The 22492-nt window shown below is 36.7% G+C and overlaps 1 protein-coding gene across 10 annotated transcripts in view; it reads left to right on the top strand.

Annotated features, from left to right (window-relative positions):
- kmt2ca (lysine (K)-specific methyltransferase 2Ca) overlaps nucleotides 1–22492 on the top strand; it is a 151719-nt gene that overhangs the window by 18622 nt on the left and 110605 nt on the right. For all 10 annotated transcript variants that reach the window (XR_007928005.1, XM_051883022.1, XM_051883028.1 and 7 more), the window contains exons 2-3: nucleotides 5642–5812; nucleotides 20455–20552. Coding sequence is in view for 9 of the 10 variants with exons in the window: in XM_051883022.1 (XP_051738982.1) it covers nucleotides 5643–5812; nucleotides 20455–20552 (268 nt within the window). In the remaining variant the exon portion in view is untranslated. The remainder of the gene's footprint in view (nucleotides 1–5641; nucleotides 5813–20454; nucleotides 20553–22492) is intronic.

The following is a 22492-nucleotide window of genomic DNA, read 5'->3' as shown; positions in this document are numbered from 1 at the left end:
TCGTTCATCTTCGGAACACAAATTAAGATATTTTTGATAAAATCCGATGGCTCCCTTTTTCAATGCCCAGAAAGCTACCAAACACACATTTAAAACAGTTCATGTGACTACAGTGGTTCAACCTTAATATTATAAAGTGACGAGAATACTTTTTGTCTGCCAAAAATAGCAAAATAGTGACTTTATTCCACAACATCGAGTGATGGGCGATTTCAAAACACTGCTTCATGAAGCTTCAAAGCTTTACGAATCATTTGTTTCGAATCAGTGGTTCAGAGCACCAAAATCACATGATTTCAGTAAATGAGGCTTCATTACGTCATAAGTGTTTTGAAACTTCAATAGTTCATGTGACTTTGGCAGTTTGATACGCGCTCCGAACCACTGATTTGAAACAAATGATTCGTAAAGCTTCGAAGCTTTATGAAGCAGTGTTTTGAAATTGCCCATCACTCGATATTGTTGAATAAAGTCGCTATTTTGTTATTTTTGGTGCACAAAAAGTATTCTCGTCGCTTTATAATATTAAAGTTAAACCACTGTAGTCACATGAACTGTTTTAAATAGGTTTTTAGTAGCTTTCTGGGCATTGAAAAAGGGAGTGTTATTGCAAGCGATGCAGGCTTCACTGAGCCATCAGATTTTATCAAAAATATCTTAATTTGTGTTCGAAGATGAACGAAGGTTTTACGGGTGTGGAACGACATGAGGGTGAGTAATAAATTACATAATTTTCATTTTTGGGTGAACTAACCCTTTAAGGAGTGATATTTGCCATCTTAAATTGATTTACAGAGGCATTTTTACCTTTTGTAAGAGCTTTTTTTTTTTTTTTTTTTTTCTGACCTTACTGGATGTATGCATCACCTTTTATGTCAAATTCTTACATTTAATAAATTAAATTAGAGTATGACACTACAGGCTGTTACCAATCAAAATAAATGAGTATCAACAACTATCATTTGGTGAAAAACTTGAATAAAAATGTTTTAGTGTCTTTTAGTGTCACTTCTGAATAGTGTAGCATTTGATTAGTAAAATAACATGAAGTGGTTTAGAAATGTTTGGAATGTTAAAATAAAGGGAATCTGGAATGCTTTGCATGGCAGATTTAAATTGAACAGCTCTGAGACACTGAAAATGCGATATCATGAGCAGTACTTGTAGTAGAAGAGTATGTGAGTATGTGTAGTAGAATACAGGCAGCATAGTGCTTCACATGCAGACTATATATTTAAGTTTATCGCACAAGGCCATATCTTTGTATTAATTTAATTGTGTATCCCTGGAATCGTTCTCTTTCAAATGCCGACATATAAACCGTTGAATGACTTCCGTTTGCCATCAGTGCAGATAGTGTGAGTGGGTTTGCCGCTGGGCTGTTGCAGTCAGGTAAAGAAGGGGCCCTGTTACATCGGCAGTAAAAGCAGCATTCAAATAAGCAGCATTACAGGCCTCTCTGCTGAGCACAGGGGTTTTCCTCTCCCGATTTCCTCCACTGTCCTCAGCATGACTGTGCTGAATAAAATCTCTAAATTAATTTGAGCTGTGCTCCATAGAGAGCAGCGGCACCACACTGAGTAGCAGATCTCCCCAGTGTTCATCCACACACAGCTGTGCTCATGCTCATCAACTATGAGTCAACAGCACTGCTCTCTTCTCCTCACATTCACCTCTCAGTGCTGGAGAGAACAGTGCACTAAGGCACAGAGCTGGGTGTTATGCCAGGATATTACATGCAATAGTAGAAATGTGTCAGCCGGTAAAGATTTTGCTGTGTCATTAATACCAATCAATCAATCAATCAATCAATAAATATATATTATATATATATAATATAATATAATATGCTGTTAAAACCTGAGGCATGACAAAAGATGCGGCAATACTATATTTCTCAGCCGATATCCATTTATTCAGAATGATATATACCAGTAGTTTTTCTTAAGGAAAAAAAAAAACTTTCCCAAATAATGCTGCAAATACAAGGAACCCTCTCATTTAGTACATTGATATTAGAGGTTAAAATTAACAACAGAGCTATTATATTCAACTGCTATTTATTTTCAGATATAATAATTACACTAAAATAAAAATTGAAATGTTTGTGTGCAACTCAGTTGCAAATAAGGTGGTTTTCATAAACACTTGTCTTCATGAAAATTTTTTATCATTAACAGTAAACCGTAAAAGCTCCTCTCTAATTTTTATTTATTTATTTATTTATTTATTTATTTATTTATTTATTTAGTTAACTGATGAGCTCTGAACATTGGATAACTTCCCTAAGGTAAATGCAGTGTTAAGTGACATTATGTTACAAGCTGTTTTATTGATGTCTTTCCACGGTTGAAACACAGATGAACTCTCTGGAGTTGGGAAACGCGCTGGCGCGTTTTGCAGGATTTTTTTCACATTGCAGCAAAACAGACTTAAAATACTCCGTCATTTTTTGTCATAGAGACATAAGTAATATATCAATTGAAACTATAGAATATCTTCTTTTATTTGTGTACACTCAGAGTAAAAACAAAATGTTGTGCTTTTTGCAAAATAAAGAAAACTAACATGATGCGTGATCTGTCATCTCCCTCTGAACGAAGTCCAATCTGATAGTTCTCAGAAAATGAACTGTAACTTAGTGAATACTAATCACAAAAAAATTAGACTTATGTCTAAAGAAACGTTGGAATGTCAGGTTTTAAATTGTGTAAGTCAAATCGAAAACAAATATTCTGTTTATGTAATCTGTATGAAAACAGAGCCATGTCAGACGCCCGTGATTCAGCTCATTATCCACTAATGCGGCCGCGGCCACGCCCACGGAGCGAGCGCTATTCAGACGCAAATTCTGAGGCAATACATGTATACATTGTCGCAATCGTGTATTTATTGTCTTCAAAAGTGTTTATCTGCATGTTATAGCCATGGTTAGCGATCTCTGGAAGCCCCTGTTAGTTCCTGGAATGTCACATGGTATGCCTGTTCTTCTTTAGAGTAATTTGTGGACTAAAGGTGCACAGAGCGCCCTCCGGCTGCAAGAATGAATTGAAAACACAGTATCCAGTGCTCATAGTGATGACAATAAATATTGAATAAATATTACTCCTCTTTATAGAAAATTGACATAAACATATGGGAATCCATCAATATTTCTCCAAATGTGCATGCTTTTAAGCTAAAAGCCTATATGAAATGCCATAAAGGTAACATGACTGTTCAGACGCTTTGCATCACAGAAATACATTATATTTTAAAGTATATAATAGAATACCATTATTTTAAATTGTAATAATATTTCAAAGGATTGGTGTTTTTTCTGTATGTTTGATATACAGCATGATGAGCTTGAGACATGATCACAGAGGGTTTTTTCACATAGCCTACCTGACTGAAAGAGCTCATTATTATGCAGGTCATTTGCTCATTATGTGGATCTTTTGTCTTCTCAGGTGTGAATCACAGCATTATTCATGAAGATTCACGCCTCCACGCATACTGTGTTTCTTGACAAAAAGTGTCTTAGAAAATTTAAATCTCTTTATTGTTTTATATGAACGAGTAGGCAGGATAATTTTTACATCATTTTGAAGCAAAAATTCTATTCTGCAACCTCCAATACCCAGAAGTCTTGTGAACACAGATTTAATTTTTTTTTTTTTTTGGCCTTATTTCAGTGACTTAAGTTTTTTGTTTTTTCAATAACCACGCATAAACGTTATTCCTTCAGAAATACAAACATGTACATGTTGTTTACAAATTATGGTAGCCAAGTTTGTGCTGAATACAGTGTAATGACACTTTTGCCATTAATATGTTTATGAACAACTGAAAAAAGCACAAATGTCAGGGCATGTCCACTTCTTCAGGGCCCCAAAACAGCCTCAGACTCCAGAGGGTTAAGTGATTACATGAGACATGATTCATTTCAGTAAGTTGTATTGTATCTTTCAACATACCTTCTGATGTTCATACATGTTTTTTTCGAGCTATAACTTGTATTAAAGTGGAAGAAAAGACTCGTGCTTTGCACTGCCGCTTGAACTGAGGTGTTACAGCGATCTGTCTTGTCACATTTAAGAGCGTCAAAATGCCATTTATTGTTTGAATTTATCGTTTTGTGATAAAATGGACAAATGTGAAAGCTGAGACTTTTATTCTTATCACAATTAACAAAGCACAAAGCTTTTTCGATTACTGGATGGGAGACGCACAACAAATGTTTGGTGTAGGGAAAAACCAGACCTGGCAACCCTGGCTTGAACTACGGGTGATACATAGGGTCAAATAGAGCCTACTTTAACATCGCTATTTTTTTTTTTTTTTTCAACTGTTTATGTGTTGTTGTCGCATTATTTTGCCCTAAATTCAACACCGGAGAGATATTCTTCACAAACAGTATGAGTTGCAGTCTGAACACGTTTTTCCACCCCCTTTTGTTTTACAGGATATAATTGGCCCTGATCATTGGCTGTTTTTAAACAATCGGCCGATGACCGATAGTAAAAATTGCTTTTATCGGTCAATACCGATTATTGGCTGATACATCAGTGCATTTCTAAGAGATGTTTCCCAAAAAATCAAGACCTTTTCTTGTAAAGAAAGATTTGATGTGTGAATAAAATACTGTCATCTATCCCTGTTTCATAGTTTGCTAATCAAGTGAACTGATTTATTACAAAAAGAGAAAGAGAGGGAGAGAGAGAGAAAATGGGGGGGCAGGGCTGTGTCCCGCTCAGTCCGTTCGTTGCAGGTCCCACTGCGGTTGCACCAGTTGCACCGCCCTAAGGACGGCCCTTGCCTTCTAAAAGCGCCATGTCCTGATTGGCTAATGATCTGATCTGCTTGATCGGATCACGGTGATTGCATGTTAATGCCAAGTGTAAAAGCGGAGTCATATCATTGTCAATATTGTGATAGGTACTGTAACTGTGATGCAGGATCTTTGCTTCATTTACGTGTCCATTGAATATTAATGAGGGCTAACGGACATTGAGCAGGTATATTTGATTATTTGCATGAGGCCCAGTTCTGTTTGTCTGTTCCACTATTGGTGGAATTTAATGAATGGCGTTTAAAAGGAAAAAAAAAAAAAATTCCTGACAATAGGATACGGTTATGTTTTGCTATTTAATCTCAGGCCTGTTTGTTTTGCTTGATGCAGGAGTCCAATGCATCTTATTACCCGGGATGCTGTATGGTTCTCATGTATAAAACAATATGCAAAACATGAATGTCAACTTGATTCAGTTAGAAAAACATGCAAACGTCCTGTTTAATGTAAAGCGCTTACAATGGAAGTCTATGTGGCATGTCTGTCAGAGGGATTAAAAGCAGAAATATGAATATTGTATTTTTGTTAAAGTATTATTACATGAATTATTCATGAAAAATGTTTTTACTTGAAATGTAAAGTATTTAGTGGGCCTTCTGGCAACACATTACTGATATTACTCCTTTTGTTGGAGTTTGCTGAATGTAAACAGTACTTTACCAATGTTTATGAAATGACCTGATTTACTTTTTTTTTATTTACTTATTTTACACTGGTCATGAAAAAGTCTTTTAAGGTTTGTAGGTGTCTCTATCACACCATGGTCATACTAACACATGTAATGTATGTGTTTATGACTTTGTACAGAATGTCATCAGAGGATAAGAGTCTGGAGCCCTCTGAGCAAGGACCATCTCCTCCCCTGAGCAGTGCTGGGGCCACGCCCTCAGGGAGCCCGGCCCCCTCAGATCGACGCCCACGGGGCCGGCCACGCAAGGATGCTTCCTCTGTCGCACCCACACCCAAGTCCAAAAGAAAGTAAGAACATCTCCTGCTCCCTTGTGAAGGTGTCTGCATATGATGACACGCCTTGAGAGCTGACCTTGTGTCTGCTTTGCATTTTACGGTGTTGTTCAAAGTAGGAAATGAGAATATTATAACTGACAAATTACTGACATGTTTATTATATTGAAGGCTTGATGAATGAAACCATTGATTCTTAGACAATCTGGTTTATTAGTCATGTTATTTAGTACTTTGTCATAGTATTATTACACTAATTGGCAGAACTGAAGGTTATCATTTGCCCAGAAATTAGATTGAATCAATAAGTCTTAACACCAGGAATGATCATGATATTTATGGTGATTTATGAGGCTAGTTAAAACTGTCATGTGATTATGATGACCTGATTATCTTTCCTGCCCCTTGCCCTCCACCCTCCCCCCTTTTTTCAGTAACAAAGTATTAGCCAGTTTTCCAGCTTATCTCCTAATCTCCCCTATGCCTATTTAAACTATTCATTAAGTACTGTGAATTATTTAATCACTTTCTATTAAGAAACTTTCTGGAAAAAGCATGTGCATTAGGGTCAGATGTATGTTAAAGGGGTAGTTGATTATGATTTCACTTTTTTAACTTTAGTCAGTGTGTAATGTTGCTGTTTGAGCATAAACAACATCTGCAAAGTTACAATGCTCAAAGTTCAATGCAAAGAGAGATATTTCCTTTTAAAGAATTTGCTGTTTAAGGACTACAACAAACAGCTGGTAGGGACTACAACAAGCTTCTTCCTGGGTTAGTGACATCACTAACCCTAAAAGCTACATAAACCCTGCCCCCGAGAACACGCAACAAAGGGGGTGAGGCTATGTTGGGCTGCTTTAGAGAAGAGGAAGAGTTGTTGTAGTAGAATTGTTGCCATGCCATCATTTTACACCAGACTGCTTCACAAACGAGGGTCAGTTCAATGCTGGATTTACACAAGATTAACATGATGGCACATGTTAGTCGATGAGTTGAATCAACTCCGCAGCAACAACATGAATTTATCCACTAACCATTCGGAAACATCCAGTTGCATTCTAAAAGTTGTAACTTCTTCCTGAGTCTCTCCATCAGTGTCCGACTCCGGTTTGAACAATGTAAGGCTGACAATTTTTGGCTGTGTGAGATTCTCCAGCTTTGTTGTTGTTGAACAACCGAAGCGCGAGCTGTTAAAGCTCTGCCCTCTTTTGGAAAGCGGGCCGGGAACAACAGCTCTTTTGCATTTAAAGGGACACACACAGAAACGCTATGTTTTTGCTCACACCCAAATAGCAAATTTGACAAGCTATAATAAATGATCTGTGGGGTATTTTGAGCTGAAACTTCAGATACTTTCTGGGGACACCAGAAACTTAAATTACATGTTGTAAAAGGGGCTTTATAAATCCCCTTTAAGGGTCAGGGAGTGTGTTGGTTAACACATGTAGGACTGCAAGGAAAAAGAAAATTCTGATAAAAATTCAGATTTAAAAAACAAAAAATGCAGGCTGGCTGTGTTTGTTCATAGGGCTGTAAAATTTGGCCAACATTTTGTGAGTATTAGTAATTTTGTGAGTAGCTATTATTATTGTAAAATATGAAAATTATTAAACAAATAATGAAATATTACTATTCAAATGTAGTATATATCATAGTCAATATAAAGTATTTGATAAAAATCTAATAATAATATTTTTACATTGCAACTGTAAAATGACAATAGTAATATCTACGGTTGTCTTAATTCATTTTCATTTTCAAACTTTAAATTGTCAAACTTTGATTTTGATAGCAAACTGCAGGGAGCCCTTAATGGTTCACTTTTGATGATAAGTGCTGCTTATTACTAGAATGTGAAGATGGTTGGTGCATGTTGTGTTCCCAAATGCACATTAAAGCAACCCAAACTCAGAACAGATGCAGAGATGAGTTAACGTGGAACAGTATTTACTGTGAACCGAGCCAGTCTGAGATGCTGCAAAAACATTTAATTAAATTGTAGCCTTTGCGATTTGATGATCGCAATTAGCCATATCGTAATTTTGGTTTTATTTCAAAATTTTATAATCATGCAGCCCTACCAGTATGTATGCATGTATTTGTGTGTGCGTGTGTGCCTGTGTCTGTTTTGAGAGGGCTGTGTTCTGCTGAAGTATTCTGCTGCACCTGGAAGAGGCTTTCAAGTATGTCGATGTGCATTAGTGTGGAAGAGCTCTGTGAGGCACACAAGGAGATGCTGCTCAGAAGGACGACATTTTCTTTTTGCCAAGTTGATTTTGGCTCCAAAGTATATCTGCTCTTTCACAGCATGGGGTGAACGAAAAGGGAAAATATTAGACTTGCTGTAATTCCGAATGACACTCTGTCTACACGACATGAGCGATGACACAAAACTACTGTAGATTTTTCTCATTATAATTAAAGCTGGAGTCTGTAACTTTTTTTGGTTAAAAATGATCCAAAATCAGTTTTTGAGCAAGTACATAACTAGCCAGTGTTCAAAACTATCTCCTTACCTTAGCCCGATTCACAATGGTAAGCTTGTAATAATGTTTTCTAATTTCGGTGGTACTGGTGGGTTTCTGCAGGAAATTCGAACATGCAGCTGTTTGTCTTTGCGTCATTACGTCATGTCTGTTTACATAAAGGTGGAGTCCCAGCTAGTAGGCTATATCGCATGTGAGGATCTTATACAGTCTGGTGAGGATGCTGCAGGTGGCAGATCATTTATAGCCTTTTCTTACAGCAGCTGGAATAATTAAACTTATCATTTTGATGGCAGATTGTATGGTATGACAAATGGGCAATTAGAGATTAGACTACAGAAATTTAAATCTACAGGTAACGCTAATACACACTAAATACAAAATACACGTAATCACGCAATGCTGATGTTGTTAACATTAACAATTTGAGAACAAAGTACAACAATAATAATTTGCACGGTTTGATGTGATATGAGCTTACGATTTATTGTAATGCTTTTCTTTTCTCAGTTGGTCAGAACAAAAGTGGCAGATTTGTTACTTGTTCAGATGACATTTTCCAGTGACAATTCTTATTTTGGTCATACTTCTAAGACTACAATCTGTGATTCCGATTACCTTCACAGTATCCACCGGTGCGGTGACTGACAGCCACACATTCTCCTCAAAACATTAGATTCATCTGCGCTGAGGAGCCGTGCTGATACACAACCCACATAAAGATAACAGTTCCGCAAATAACGAACAGATTTCGAACAGAGATGGCGACAAAGAGGCAGAACTTACAGTCTGCAGCTTCAACAGAGGCGTCTACAATGAAAGCGGCTGACGTGGCGAGTCATCAGTTCATGGACACCCCTGTTCTTTTTCTGATGTTCTGCACAGCTAATCTGCCATTTTATTTTCACCGTTTTTCTGTAAAAACCCAATAGCTCACTCAAAATCTTCACTACAAATGACATTTAAAAACCATCTGACTTTCTTGCTTCTGCACAGCACAAAAGGAGAAAATTTGAAGGCCATTTTCCACGCAGTTACACTGAATAGGGACAATCTTTCAAGCTTCCAAAAAGGACACGTCATAAAAGTTGTGTGAGCCCAAGTCTTCTGAATCCATATGTGTGAGAAACAGACTGTAGGAGTTATTTATTTGGGATTTAAATTGGATTTAAAAACCTTGCCTTTGCTTTGTAGTGTTTTCTTTAGAGTTCTATAGAGGTTGTACTGTACATGGTCATGCTGACACCGTGGAGATGATTATCATAGAAGTGGTTCATTCTTAAACAGCCCCTCATGAAGCGCTGGCTCACATAGCATGTTGCTGAACAAGGCAAATTCTGTTTATTACATTCCGATAGTAATGCCATGAGCATTATAATTCTCTTAAAATATTAAAATACATAAAACATTATTTGTTTCAGAGTCATTTAGTGAGGGTGTTTGGTGAGTTTCAAGCCTGTGATGGGAATATGGGGCCTCCACTATGAGATCAAGTGTTGGCCATCAAATAAACAGTGCAGATATAGGGCAGATTAGTGAGGTACCTGATACTGCAGGTACAGCCCTCTGTGGACCTACACGCCATGTTCACACCATGAATGTTGTGTCTCAATGCACAAACCTCACTCAATTGAGATCTCAGTTTCAAAGTGATTGTACAATTGTCTGAACTGGCTGAAAGGAAAGCCTTTCAGTTAAAGGGGAAGTGTCTGTTTTCGGCAGCAGAGCAACATGACTGGTTTCAAAATTGGCTGCTTTTATACAAGTTTCCCCAAAACACTTTCCCTGTCTGACAGATGGGTATGTATAAAGGTCATGTGGGCAATTTGTTTTTAAAATTCCCTGCTTAATACGCAGAAACAACTTTTATTGTCTGTCGTTTGTAGGTTGATTCCTGAGTAAGATGTAAACAGAAACAAGTGTGTGTGTGTGTGGTTAGACTAACTAGCAGAACTTGCAGTTGCATCTCCATGCTTGATTGTGAAGATCTGTCTGACTCATTGGGTTACCACTAAGAGCTTTTATGACCATCACAGTCTGTTCACTGACATGTTTATGTGGTTCTTTGAGAATAAGCTGCTAGGTGGGTCAAATGTGAGGCTACTCTGAATGTTATATTTGTGTTTTTATGTATCAAATAAAATATAAAAAAATAATTAAAAAAAAATGAATATACATAAAGTAGGCCTGTTGCGATAGTCGATAAATCTACTTATCGCACGATATATGGACACGACCTCGATAATTTTTGGTGACGCGATATATTTCCCGTTATGTTTACACAAAAATAAATGTCACCGACATTTTGCAGATCGTGCTGCCTCTGTCATCTCGTCTGCTCTCCGATGAGCGAAAGCTCATACAGAGCTGACATCGACAAGCGGGAAAATGCGCCATTCGAGTCGTCATAGTGTTTTCCTGACAACTACAGACAGTTTGGAAGAATAAGTGCAAATGCACTCAGTTTCCACAATCCACTGGTGCAAATATAAACATGACAGCGTGAAATGGTGCACGCTCACAGCTAGTTTCACACAGGACGCGGCAGTCGTGAGTATCTAATTTGTTTTCACAGAGAACGCGTTTTTGCATTCCACTGCGTCGTTTTTCCATGGAAACGTGTTTGACTGTTGCACTCGCGTCTTTCGCAGCATCTCGTGCATGACGCGGCGCTCAAGTTAAAAGAAGTTTTCGAACACGCCCCTAAAAAACAGATACCTCAACAGGCCATATCTGACTGCTAAATCTGTGTCTTTGTTCATATGGACATCTGACAAAAGCGTGCACCCTTACTTTACTGAGAGAATAAGGTCAGGAAAAAACCTGTAGATGGAAAATCTTCATATATGTGCCTTTTGTGCATTTGCAAGTGTTTTTTTCTACTTGTTATTTTGCAGTTTTTGTTAGCAAAGGTTTATTTATTATTTATTCAACATTATTATTTTTTTGACGCTTCAATTCCAGTATCTAAATATTCTTAAGAGTTAAGTTCATTGTCATTTGAAAGTGTGTATGCCTACTTGCATTATTATGCTGTTATATTATGATTATATATTCAGTGGCATAAAATGGTCTTAAAATGACAATAATATCGCGTATCGCAATTATTTCTGGGGCAATATATCGCACAACAAAAAGTAGTTATCGTGACAGGCCTAACATAAAGGTGGTTGATTGATTCTTGGCGGTGCTAGTGAAATGCCCAGTGTGTTTTATCTAATCTGGTGCCTGAGGTTAAGATGAAATTTTGTTTATACTGATCTGATTGGGTTGAAACATGTACTGATATGGCTTCCTTATTAAAAAAAAAAAAAAATGTTTCTCAGGCATTTTTCATGATTGCAAATGAAGAGTATGGTTGCTTTACTTTTTAGGCATATTTTCCATGATAATTCAACTTTTTTGTGGTACTGATTACTGTTATTTTGACACGTGTCTGATATGATTTTAGATCCTGTCAACTTTTAAAAAGCTGCTGACATCTAAGATAAGATGTCAGATTTGTTCTTGTTTTTCAGTTAAAAACACTTGCCTCCAATTTATCTCTAATTCAGGCCCAGACAGAGTTGGCAGACTCTTTGGATGAAAACTGTGGGGAATTGTTCAAAGTGTTCAAAATATTTGACAAGCAAAAATACAAGGATGTGTAGAAGTTGTGAATGATGGGTGTTTGAATTCTGGGGATTTCTCTTGAGCACAGATTCTGTGTGGGCCTGCATTTGAGTTAGTTTGCTGCTTTATAGTGACTTGAGCCTGTTGCTGACATCACTTCCTGTATGTTTACCAGGGTGTTGACTGTTATACTGTGAATGTAAGGAATTGTGTTTTTTCCTCCAAAGCTCTTAACACTACATATTTCCAAACATTTTCAAACCTGCGCTAAACATTTTGCAGGTCTTGTTACCTTCTCAGACTCCTTTGGGACTGTTTTTAATGCTAGACACTTCAGTAAGTCAATAAGTCTGAACTGTGTAAGCATGAGTGCGGTGTGAGGAAATGGTTAAAGTGTCTGTGGGGAGACAGCAGCGCTGTTATGAAGGGGGTGTGCCGCGTTTCAGCCAGTCAGTCCGGCCCGGGTTTTAGGCTCCGCCTTTCTGAGCTGGAACTACTTGCACTGTAAGCTTTTTTCCCCCTCTCTGCTTCCCTTTTGCTCTCTCTTTCTGGCACTCTCTCACTTTTTCTCGTACACTCTCTCGTGCATTCTCCTGCTGTTCACCAGTGTGCCGTGACTGTGGCCATGAGTTCTTGGGGGAAGGAAAATCTAAATTGATATTCACACAATTTAGACTTTCATTTAAAATGCATCAAATGTACATGTTGTTGCATTAAATTTCTGTATTATTAATATCCGAATCATAGAGCGGGGTCCAAAAGTCTGAACCAGTAGACTAAATACTTCTGTTTTGCAGTTTTCTAGATTATTATTATTATTATTATTATTATTATTATTATCAGCATCATTTGAGTGAAAAGTTTTGAAAAAAAAAAAGTGTGAGAATTTCTTAGTAGTTGGAATCTTGTGTGCTTCTGTGGTAGCAAACCTGTCCTTTTGTAGAAAGGAGTTCACATCGTCAATGGTCAAATTTGCTTACATTTGACTGGTGACCTAGAAATGCTGAATCTAAAATATATATATATATATATATATATATATATTATTATTATTTTTTTTTTTTTAATATTATTTTTTTTCAATGTCCTGAAACTTTAAATAATATAAATAAATGAATAAAATTATGATTTTATTATTTTAAACCCCAATATTCACTGCTGTTGAAATGTTTGGACATTTTTTTTATTAATATTTTTACTGTTTACTTAATTTAGGCAGAATAATTAAATACTTTTGTTCTGTAAGGGCATGTTAAGTTGAACAAATGTGACAGTAGACAGTTATAATGTTTCAAGCAAACTGTCTTTTTGTACATTCTATGCAACAGTTATTTCAAACTGTTATAATATTTCACAATATTACTGTTTTAGTATTTTTTTGATCAAATAAATGCAGTCTGTTTGGGGGTGCTAAGGACAGTTGTGGCCTAGAGTCTCAGTCTCAGTACCGGCAGGAAATGTAGGTGGGGGGGAGTGAATGAACAGGCTTTCTTCCGCTCTCATTACCCACAACTTAGGTGACCTTTAGCAAGGCACCTAACCCTCAACCGCTCCCCGGGCACCGCAGCAAAAATGGCTGCCCACTGATCCGGGCCTGTTCAGTACTCACTGCTGTTTGTGTGCACTTGGATGGGTGAAATGCAGAGCACAAATTACGAGTATTGGACACCATACTTGGCTACACGTCTCTTCACTTTCACTTTCATTTAACAGTTGAAAGGAGTGCATCAATAACTTCGATTCCCTGCGTTTATTGCATTGTACTTATTTAATTTTCCATTTTACCTTAAATTATACATTTACATTGTAAAGCGTGCACAGTTATTAAGCATGGTATAAATTTTGCTGAAGATTTGTATTATTACATTATCAGACCTTTTAATCAATAACTGTTTATTGAAACACGTTGACTTACAGTCCTGTAGACATATAGGTGTCTCTGTATTTATTATGTTTATGGACAGTTCCACCTACTGTCTGGAACAGATAATGTTGAGTGAGCTAGGCCTTGTCCACACTAATTGTTTTCGTTTGAAAACGCATCTTTTTCTCTCCGTTTTGGCCCTCTGTCCACACTGAGACGGCATTTTTTCAATTGTAGTGTGGATGGCGAAAATGGAGGCATTTCAAAAGGATGACGCATGTTTAGTCATGTGATGCATGTTGTACCCATACATATATCTATAGTTATACCGGCATTGTTGTGCCTGCTATTTACATTAACAGTAATTGCTCAAGATAAATGCTCCTTTGTAGAATCTTCGTATTACATTCCTGCAAAGATAACATTAAATTTACTCACATTTGCTGTCCTGCATGGCAAAATATGACGGTTGCATTTTAAACCCGATTTTGAGTGCGGCTTGGATGCAACAGTGAGTGATGCGGTACTATACTAATAAAATTATCATGCCAGAAGAATAGAGTAAGAACTGTTATCTCTGCATCATCTAGTGATCTTTTAGTATGTTTTACGCATGCGCAGTAAGGTGATTTAAGCGTTTTCAGACGTTTCAGTGTGGATGAGCAACTTTTGGAAAACTCTAGTGTGGATGAGGAGCGTATTTAAATGAAAACTCTGTTTTCAAATGTCTCCGGATAGCCCTAAATGAGGGAACTAGAATGTGCTTGTGCTTTAACCCTTAAATGCATGAATGTTTCGCCAGTCGTTATTACATATTTGGGTCTTTAGTAACCCAGATCTATCTAACATGGATGGATCTCTACCTGTAGTGATAATATAAAACTCTCCTGATATTAGAGTAACAATTACAGAAACATAAAATCAAGCACATTTTGTTACCTTTTGGAGTTTGGAAGGGTTCAGTTTGAGCAGATGTTTTATACCATGTTCTCGTCAGAGCTCATTTCCCAGTACATTCAGCATCTGGCTCATATTTGCGATCTCAAACATATTCTCAAAACTGTCATTTTTAAAATCTTCAAAATCAATATTTTGATCGCTAACAGCTTCACTAGATCCACCATCAAGTGACAGAGACACTAATATTTAATTGTGTTCAGTACTTGCTCTGCAGTAAATTTCTGAGGCATTTCAAATTTTGCTAATGATACATCCTATTCTTTTGTTTTCTGTCTGCTGTAAATATAAGTGAAAAGTCATTTCATCATTTGTGTATCAGGCTTTGCCACCTTGTAGAATAAAGGTGAATTGCACCTATTCAGTCATCAAAGATTCAATTATTGTTGTGCAGAAAAAATATACTTACACTGTTACACACCTCGAGTCGTTAGCAACCCTGTACAATTTTTACAAAAAAATTTGCTAATGCGCGCCATACCTGAGCTTGCAATCGCATCAAAACCATTGTTTATAGGCACAGTAAAACATTTATTAAACCTTATTTTAATTTTTAGTTTTTTAATGATTTTTTTTTTTAATGAAAGTGACACTGAGAGAAAAAACAGGAAAATCATTAGGTAATCCTTGGGCAGCTGTGCCAGTGCGAAGCACATTTCTGGTGGGGCTATAGCCCCAGCAAGCCCTGGCCTAGTGCCGCCACCACTATTTGAGCATAAGAGACTTCTTTCAAAAGCATTAAAAAAACTCTTACAGATCTCAACCTTTTAAACTGTAGTTTACTTAATTAACTTTTACTGCAGTGATTTATTGTGTGTATAGGGAATGAGGAAGGTTTTATTTGATATTATTTTTGAACATAGTATCTGTTTTGGGGTCCTGTCCTTGTTTTATATATTGCCAGACTAGTGCAGAGCTCTATAAATGCCCTGAGCACAATCCCTCTGGGAGCGTCCTGACCCTCTGTGCACCTCAGCACTGCTTAACGGCTGTTTATTTACCTTCAGGTTACTCATTACCCCAAATCCCATCACTTGTTTACCTTGTTGCCCCTGATGGTAAAGTACACGTAAAATCCATTTAGTGTGACCCTGCTCGCAAATCTCCAAAGGCCTTCATTTTATGTATTATGCACATCTTTCTTAATGTGAATGATGTTAACTTCTTATTCTTGTTTTGATTTCATAAGGGCTGATTATTTTATTAAAACACATGTATATGTAAAGGAAAAAGAGATCAGACCTTTTGATAGTTTTGAATGTACTCTGCAGCAAAGGGTACGTGATCATTTGCATTCACTTGCCCTACGTTGGTTACACAATACACTGCGTATGCCCTAGAGATGTGCACATGTAAGGTAATATTAGATAGCCTAGAGCACATTATTCTTTGCTGTTTAAAAAATAAAATATCTATTTAGATAAGCACTTGGAGTTGCAGTTATTACAGCTTTGCTATAAATTTCTCACTGTGGAGTTGACACTTTTTTCTGTATGCCCATAGATGTGTTCATATGTCTATAGAAATTTGCTATCAATTTATTTTAAAGGTTAAAACACTAGATAGTTTCAGTTCCAAAATCAGAACTTCTATAAAATCATTTGATTAGACATGCTTTTTGACTATTAAAATTTAATTAAACCATTAAAATGGAATGCAAAAATATTAAGATGGAAAACACAGAATTTGGGGAAAATATAAAATGGATTTCTTAGGGCCCTACAAACCCACTTTGCATCTTAAAATGCCAAATTAGACCAGAAAATATTGTTTGACCATCATGTAAAGCATTTTTCTGAAATATTATATACCATCGTGATTTTTCCAAGTAAGACATGTTCCTGGATCAACATAGTTGATCCTGGAACAAGATTTCTGTCTGAAAATGTAGTCCTAGTCCTACCCCTAAACCTAACATTATCCATAACTTATCCATAAAGTCAGAGGGAAATGATAGGTGAATAACGCCAATGTAGAAGCACCTGAACATGTTTGTAAGCCTAAACTTGACAAACTGTAAATTGTCCCTCGAACCTGATCGGTTGATTGAAATGTTGTTCCAGGATCAACAGATCACATTCACTGTCTGACTTGCATAAAAAATAAATAAAAAAAAATCACACAACAAATGTCAGTACTGATTATTTCACAAACGTAACTCAAATACTGAAATGTGCAGTTCTACTCATGTGTGTCATGAAAACCCCATTCAGCACTGGTCATACCCACCTCAGTTTTGAAAAAGTGTTATTCCACTCTTAGGTTTGTTCTGCATCATCTTGTATGTAAATTTCTTTGGGTTTTACATACACAACAGCATATTTTAAATATACTTTTAAAATATACTTCTCTTTTTTTCATTGAAACCTGACATTTACCTGTTAAACCAGCATTTCGCTCTGGTGTTAAAGGCTAAATGGCATTGGGGAAGTTAGCTAGCCTTCAGTTGTTGTGTCGCTGGGCAAGATATCTCATGTAATGTGAATCTTTTGAGAGACACATTATAGAGGAGGGGGTTGTTGACCTGGATTAAACCTGTCTCAAGCACAGCACAATAGCCTGCATTTTCAATGATGTAGGTCATTGATCAGAGCGCTGGGCGCCAGGCTAGCAGGCAGCAGCAGTATCCGTCTCAATCCAGAAACCTTAGCCTGGAAATGTGATGCCTATTATTCTACCCATGCTGCATTGTGCTTGGGGAGATCAGTCGTTTGCAAGTCCCACAATTATTTGGTTATCATCCAATGTTTTTTGGATCTTTTGGGCTTTTTTTTTTTATTTTTTTTATACGGCCACATTCATTGTGAAGTTGGCTGACTTGTCGTCTTCTAGTTGAAGTTGTACAAAGCTTTAGTTCTGTAGATCTTAGTGCTCTGAGAACCACAGGAAGTGCTAACCAGCACATGTTTGCCCTTGTGTGGACTTTAAATGATCAAAAAAACTCTAAAAACACATTAGTAAGGTCTTTTTATTTTTTATTTTTAATGTATAATGGTCAAGTTGAAAAACAGTGATTCATTAGCTATGTTAAAAGTACCATTGCTTTGGTACCAAATTGATATTAAAATAAATATGAAGATGTATAAATAATGATAATAGTCTTTCATACTGTTGTCAAAATGTTGGCATAATATTAGAAAATTTCCATAATTGGATATGCAATAGGGCCTGAAACTCTTAAATTATAATGCCTTTTTCAAAAAATTGTCATTTGAAAAGAGGTGCTTAAAGGGTTAGTTCACCCAAAAATGAAAATTCTGTCATTAATTACTCACTCTCATGTCGTTCCACACCTGTAAGACCTTCATTCACCTTTAGAACACAAATTAAGATATTTTTGATGAAATCAGAGAGCTGTCTGACAGCAATTTAACCACCACTTTCAAGGTCCAGAAAGGTACAAACATTGTTAAAATAGTCTACGTGACTGCAGTGGTTCAACTTTAATTTTTTGGTTGTTATTATTGGCCAGCTCCTGCATCAGCATGACACTCATGCGCCATTACTGAGCCGGCGTTCTGACGTAGAACCTGGAAGTGCTGGACATAAACAGCGTAGGAGAATGACACAGAAGGGAAGATATTGTTGAATAAAGTCATTATTTTTGTTTTGTTTTTGCGCACAAAAAGTATTCTCGTCACTTCATAAAATTTAAGGTTGAACCACTGCAGTCACATGGACTATTTTAATGATGTCTTTAGTACCTTTCCCGACTTTGAAAGTGGTGGTTAAATTGCTGTCTATGGAGAAGTCGGACAGCTCTTGGGTTTCATCAAACATATCTTAATTTGTTTTCCGAAGATGAACGAAAGTCTTAAAAAAAAAACGACATGAGGGTGAGTAATTAATGACAGAATTTTCATTTTTGGGTGAACTAACCCTTTAACCTTTAACCTTCAAAACCCAAAAAATAAAAATTCTGTCATTTACTAGCTCTCATGTTGTTCCAAACCCATAAGACTTTTGTTCAAAACACAAATGAAGATACTTTTAATATTCTCTAATCATTTTGTGTCTATCAATTAAAATTTTCCAGCAAGCAGTTTTTAATCAAGCAGTTTAATCCAAGTCTTCTGAAGATAAACATTTGCGTTATTTCATGAAGATTTAATTTAGACTTTTATTAGCATATAAACATTGATCAGCGCACAAACACAGAGCTGCTTGAACAAACCTCACTTGTCAAGCAAGCACGTTTGAGCTTCCCATATTTGAGCAACTTTGTATGTGTGTTGATGTTTATATGTGAATAAAAGTATAACTTTCATGAATCCTCTTATTATAACCAACAAAGTGTAGAGACACTGTATATAACAAATCCATTGCGCAGTGTATCTTCTTTTCACAGAAGTGCAAAACTCTGAGCTTACGCTAAAATTTAGCGATTGACAGCTTCTGATCATAAAGGCAAAAATTTTTGCTCACTTTCTGTAAATCCATTCACAGTTTGAATAAAAGTTTATTTTTCATTTTTCAGGTCCCAAGTTTCAGGAGTGACAGTTGCATTTAAATGTGGTAGTGAATCCACTAAATTATAGTGCTCTCTGTGAGTCACTGACGAAATTGCAATGATTGACATAGTTATAGCCATAGATACATTTTAGCATCTCGTGGCTATGAGCTAGAAACATGGATGCAACAGTTTAACCCATTTGGTGTTCATTTTTTTTTTTTTTGACCAATTGACTAATTTTGGAATGTGTTGTGTGTTGATTCTCATAAAGAGACAGTGACAACAAGGGTGTCGTGATGATAGCAATGTGGCTCTGGTGTGTAAAACTTGCAAGTGCTGGAAATGCAAATCTAGTTGAAATGAAATGTTTGTTATAGTATACAAGACATGATCACAGTTTCTGGCATATGTATTCTGTTAAATGTGAAGTGAATTTGACATTTACTGTAAAAAGGAGGCAGCACACACTGAACAGACTTTTTATACACTTTACAGTTTACTTTAAAACAAAATAAATAATGTATCTTCTCAAAATCTGTCTAAAAGGGCTTCTCAGAGAGCTTTTATGTTTCGTGTGCTGTGTGTAGAGGGGTTTTTTTTTGCGCTCACCTCTTGATCGTGTCTGTTGTAGGGAACTAGATTTTGTAACCATAGTGACGAGCAGTCGAGCACTTGCTGCAGGCCACACTGAGCCTCCATTGGTTGCTACACGCGTGTTGACATGTTGGGTACTGCGGGTGGGGGAAGGGTGGAGACTCACACACTGACCCGCACTGTCATGAAGATCTCTAGAACATATATCAGCGCTCATCCTGTGAGCAAAAGAGTTTTCATAGCACCCATAACACAGTGTCAGGCAGTCTTTGACTTTTTGAAATAGAAGCATTTGTGTGAAAGTGACTTGAAAAAGGAAACGCTGCGCAAACTCACTGGCAAATGCTGCATGTTCACAAAAAAAAATCAAATGAAGACTTTTTTGTTTTTGTTTTTTGACCCTTTGAGGAAAAAGAGCAGTTTAGTAGTTAGATGAGCTGGTTGTGACAAACAGGTCTGCCATGCTCTTGGTTTCTACACTGCACTGTGATCTAAAAAAAACAGTTCAGTGGTTTATGGTGGATATGGTTAAGATTGTTAGTGCAAGATAATATAAGATAAGATGAAAAATATTGTATGGAGCAGTGTGTGTGTGTGTGTGTGTGTGTGTGTGTGTGTGTGTGTGTTTGTTTGTAGAATGGTATAGCCCGGCTGTTGTGGAATATTCACAATATTGTTTTCATTGCAGGTCTCGTAGTCGAGGTTGTGCACAGGCCGATGATGAGGACAGCATGGACGCCTCTGATGTCACACCAACTCCAGACATTGACATCACACCGGAGATGGGTGAGTTTTGTGTTTGTGAACAAAATGAAATGTTTAAGTTTGCAAGCCATAAAAATTAATCGACTATGCTACATTTTTCCTGATGAGACAAAGACAGTGCTGTTAAAGGGATAGTTCACCCAAAAATGAGAATTTTATGTTTATCTGCTTACCCCCAGGGCATCCAAGATGTAGGTGACTTTGTTTCTTCAGTAGAACACAAATGATGATTTTTAACTCCAACCGTTGCAGTCTGTCAGTCATATAAAGCATTATACGACTGACAGACCGCAACGGTTGGAGTTAAAAAATCATCATTTGTGTTCTACTGAAGAAACAAAGTCATTTACATCTTGGATGGCCTGGGAGTAAGCAGATAAACATAAAATTTTCATTTTTGGGTGAACTATCGCTTTAACTTGCCTGAGCCGCTCACATTATTCATGGGCCATGTTTACTGTGAGCCCTGAATGAGATGAAATGACTCGGCATTGAAAAATAGTACAAAGAAAGCATAGGCAACACATTGTCCTATTGTCTTCCATGGATGACCAGTGTTGTCCAGTTTGCAAACAAATATCTTGGTTGAAAAGACTTACAAATCGGTTATCAGTTTGTGTACATCAAGCTTTTCTGAGACTTAAATCATACAGTATATAGTATAGTACGTGCTGTAGTTTTGTAGGTGTGCACTATACTTCATAAACCAAGTTGTGTGTTATTTCACGTTCATTTGTTTTGGTGTGAGGTAGATTGTGTACAATTTGATAGATCTTCTGTGGTTTATTGACTGTTGTATCATTTATTTAAGCAAATCTTGATTACAGGATTATGCAGTTATGTGATTCTGTGATTCTTGTGTGAGCAGATATAAGACCCATTAGTTTCCTTAATTCCCATGTCACTAGACTTGTTTTAACCCTAAATAATAATACAAAATACAATACAAAGGGCACATCCCATCCCTCTCCTGCCCTTTTGCACTTTTCAGTTATATTCTGAGGTGTTAGTCAGTGATATAGCAGATGATTAACACTCACAAAAAGCTTTTAACATCTACACTGCTTTTAGTGTGCTGGCACTTTTTATTTTGGTTATTGGCTTATTTTTCACCTGAAGTTTGTGATATTTTATCTGTGGTCTGGCTCCATCAATGGTTGGGAGTAGGGATGCACCAATACCAGTATTGGTATCGGGCCAGATACAGCACTCGTGTACTCGTACTCATTAAAATAAGTGTGCTTGTGACAAAGAAACACTGACAACAGAGCAAACAGATAGCAGAATGGATATATCAGAGAAGGATGTCTATGAAGTAAATGTATCAAATTAATAGAATGTTAAACAAATTAAATATTGTCAAGCGCACATCCCATTTTCATAGACATCGCTGGAAAGTTTGTAGTTTGATCGGATATGTTAATAGCAAATAAAGTAAAATAAGGCACATATTAGTAACGTTAACTGACGGTAAAGAGAGAGAAATCACACTTCTGTTGCATCATGCTCTTGATTGGTGATCGTTTAATCAGCACACATGCGTCATGTAAGTAAAAACTTTAATTGTTGTGTGATTTATGTATAATGAATGGTTCCCTACATTATTACAGGACAAGAAGTTGAAATGCCAAAAAGCCACATCTCAGACAGCGCTTGAATACTGAATTTTATTCTTTTTCACGTCTTCTTGCTCTTGAACTGACAAATTCATATAAAATTATGTAAAAATGCCCATCTTGGCGAGTATCCTAGTAAACATAGTTCGTAATGCCTTAAGTGAACGTAAACAGTTGAGAAATAAAACACACGTATAACAGTATATTTGATCCGTGCATTCGGTCTTAAAGGGACAGCAGCATAATAAACCTGCTGCTGTGTTTGTAATGTTAATCAAACAACAAAGGACAGAGAAATCACTCACTGCTCTTGACTGAATGACTTTTGTAACTTTAATAAAAAAA

Source organism: Ctenopharyngodon idella, chromosome 23 (genome assembly GCF_019924925.1).
Source record: "Ctenopharyngodon idella isolate HZGC_01 chromosome 23, HZGC01, whole genome shotgun sequence".
In the NCBI taxonomy this organism is placed as follows: domain Eukaryota; kingdom Metazoa; phylum Chordata; class Actinopteri; order Cypriniformes; family Xenocyprididae; genus Ctenopharyngodon; species Ctenopharyngodon idella.
This window is presented reverse-complemented; position numbering and strand designations above follow the sequence as displayed.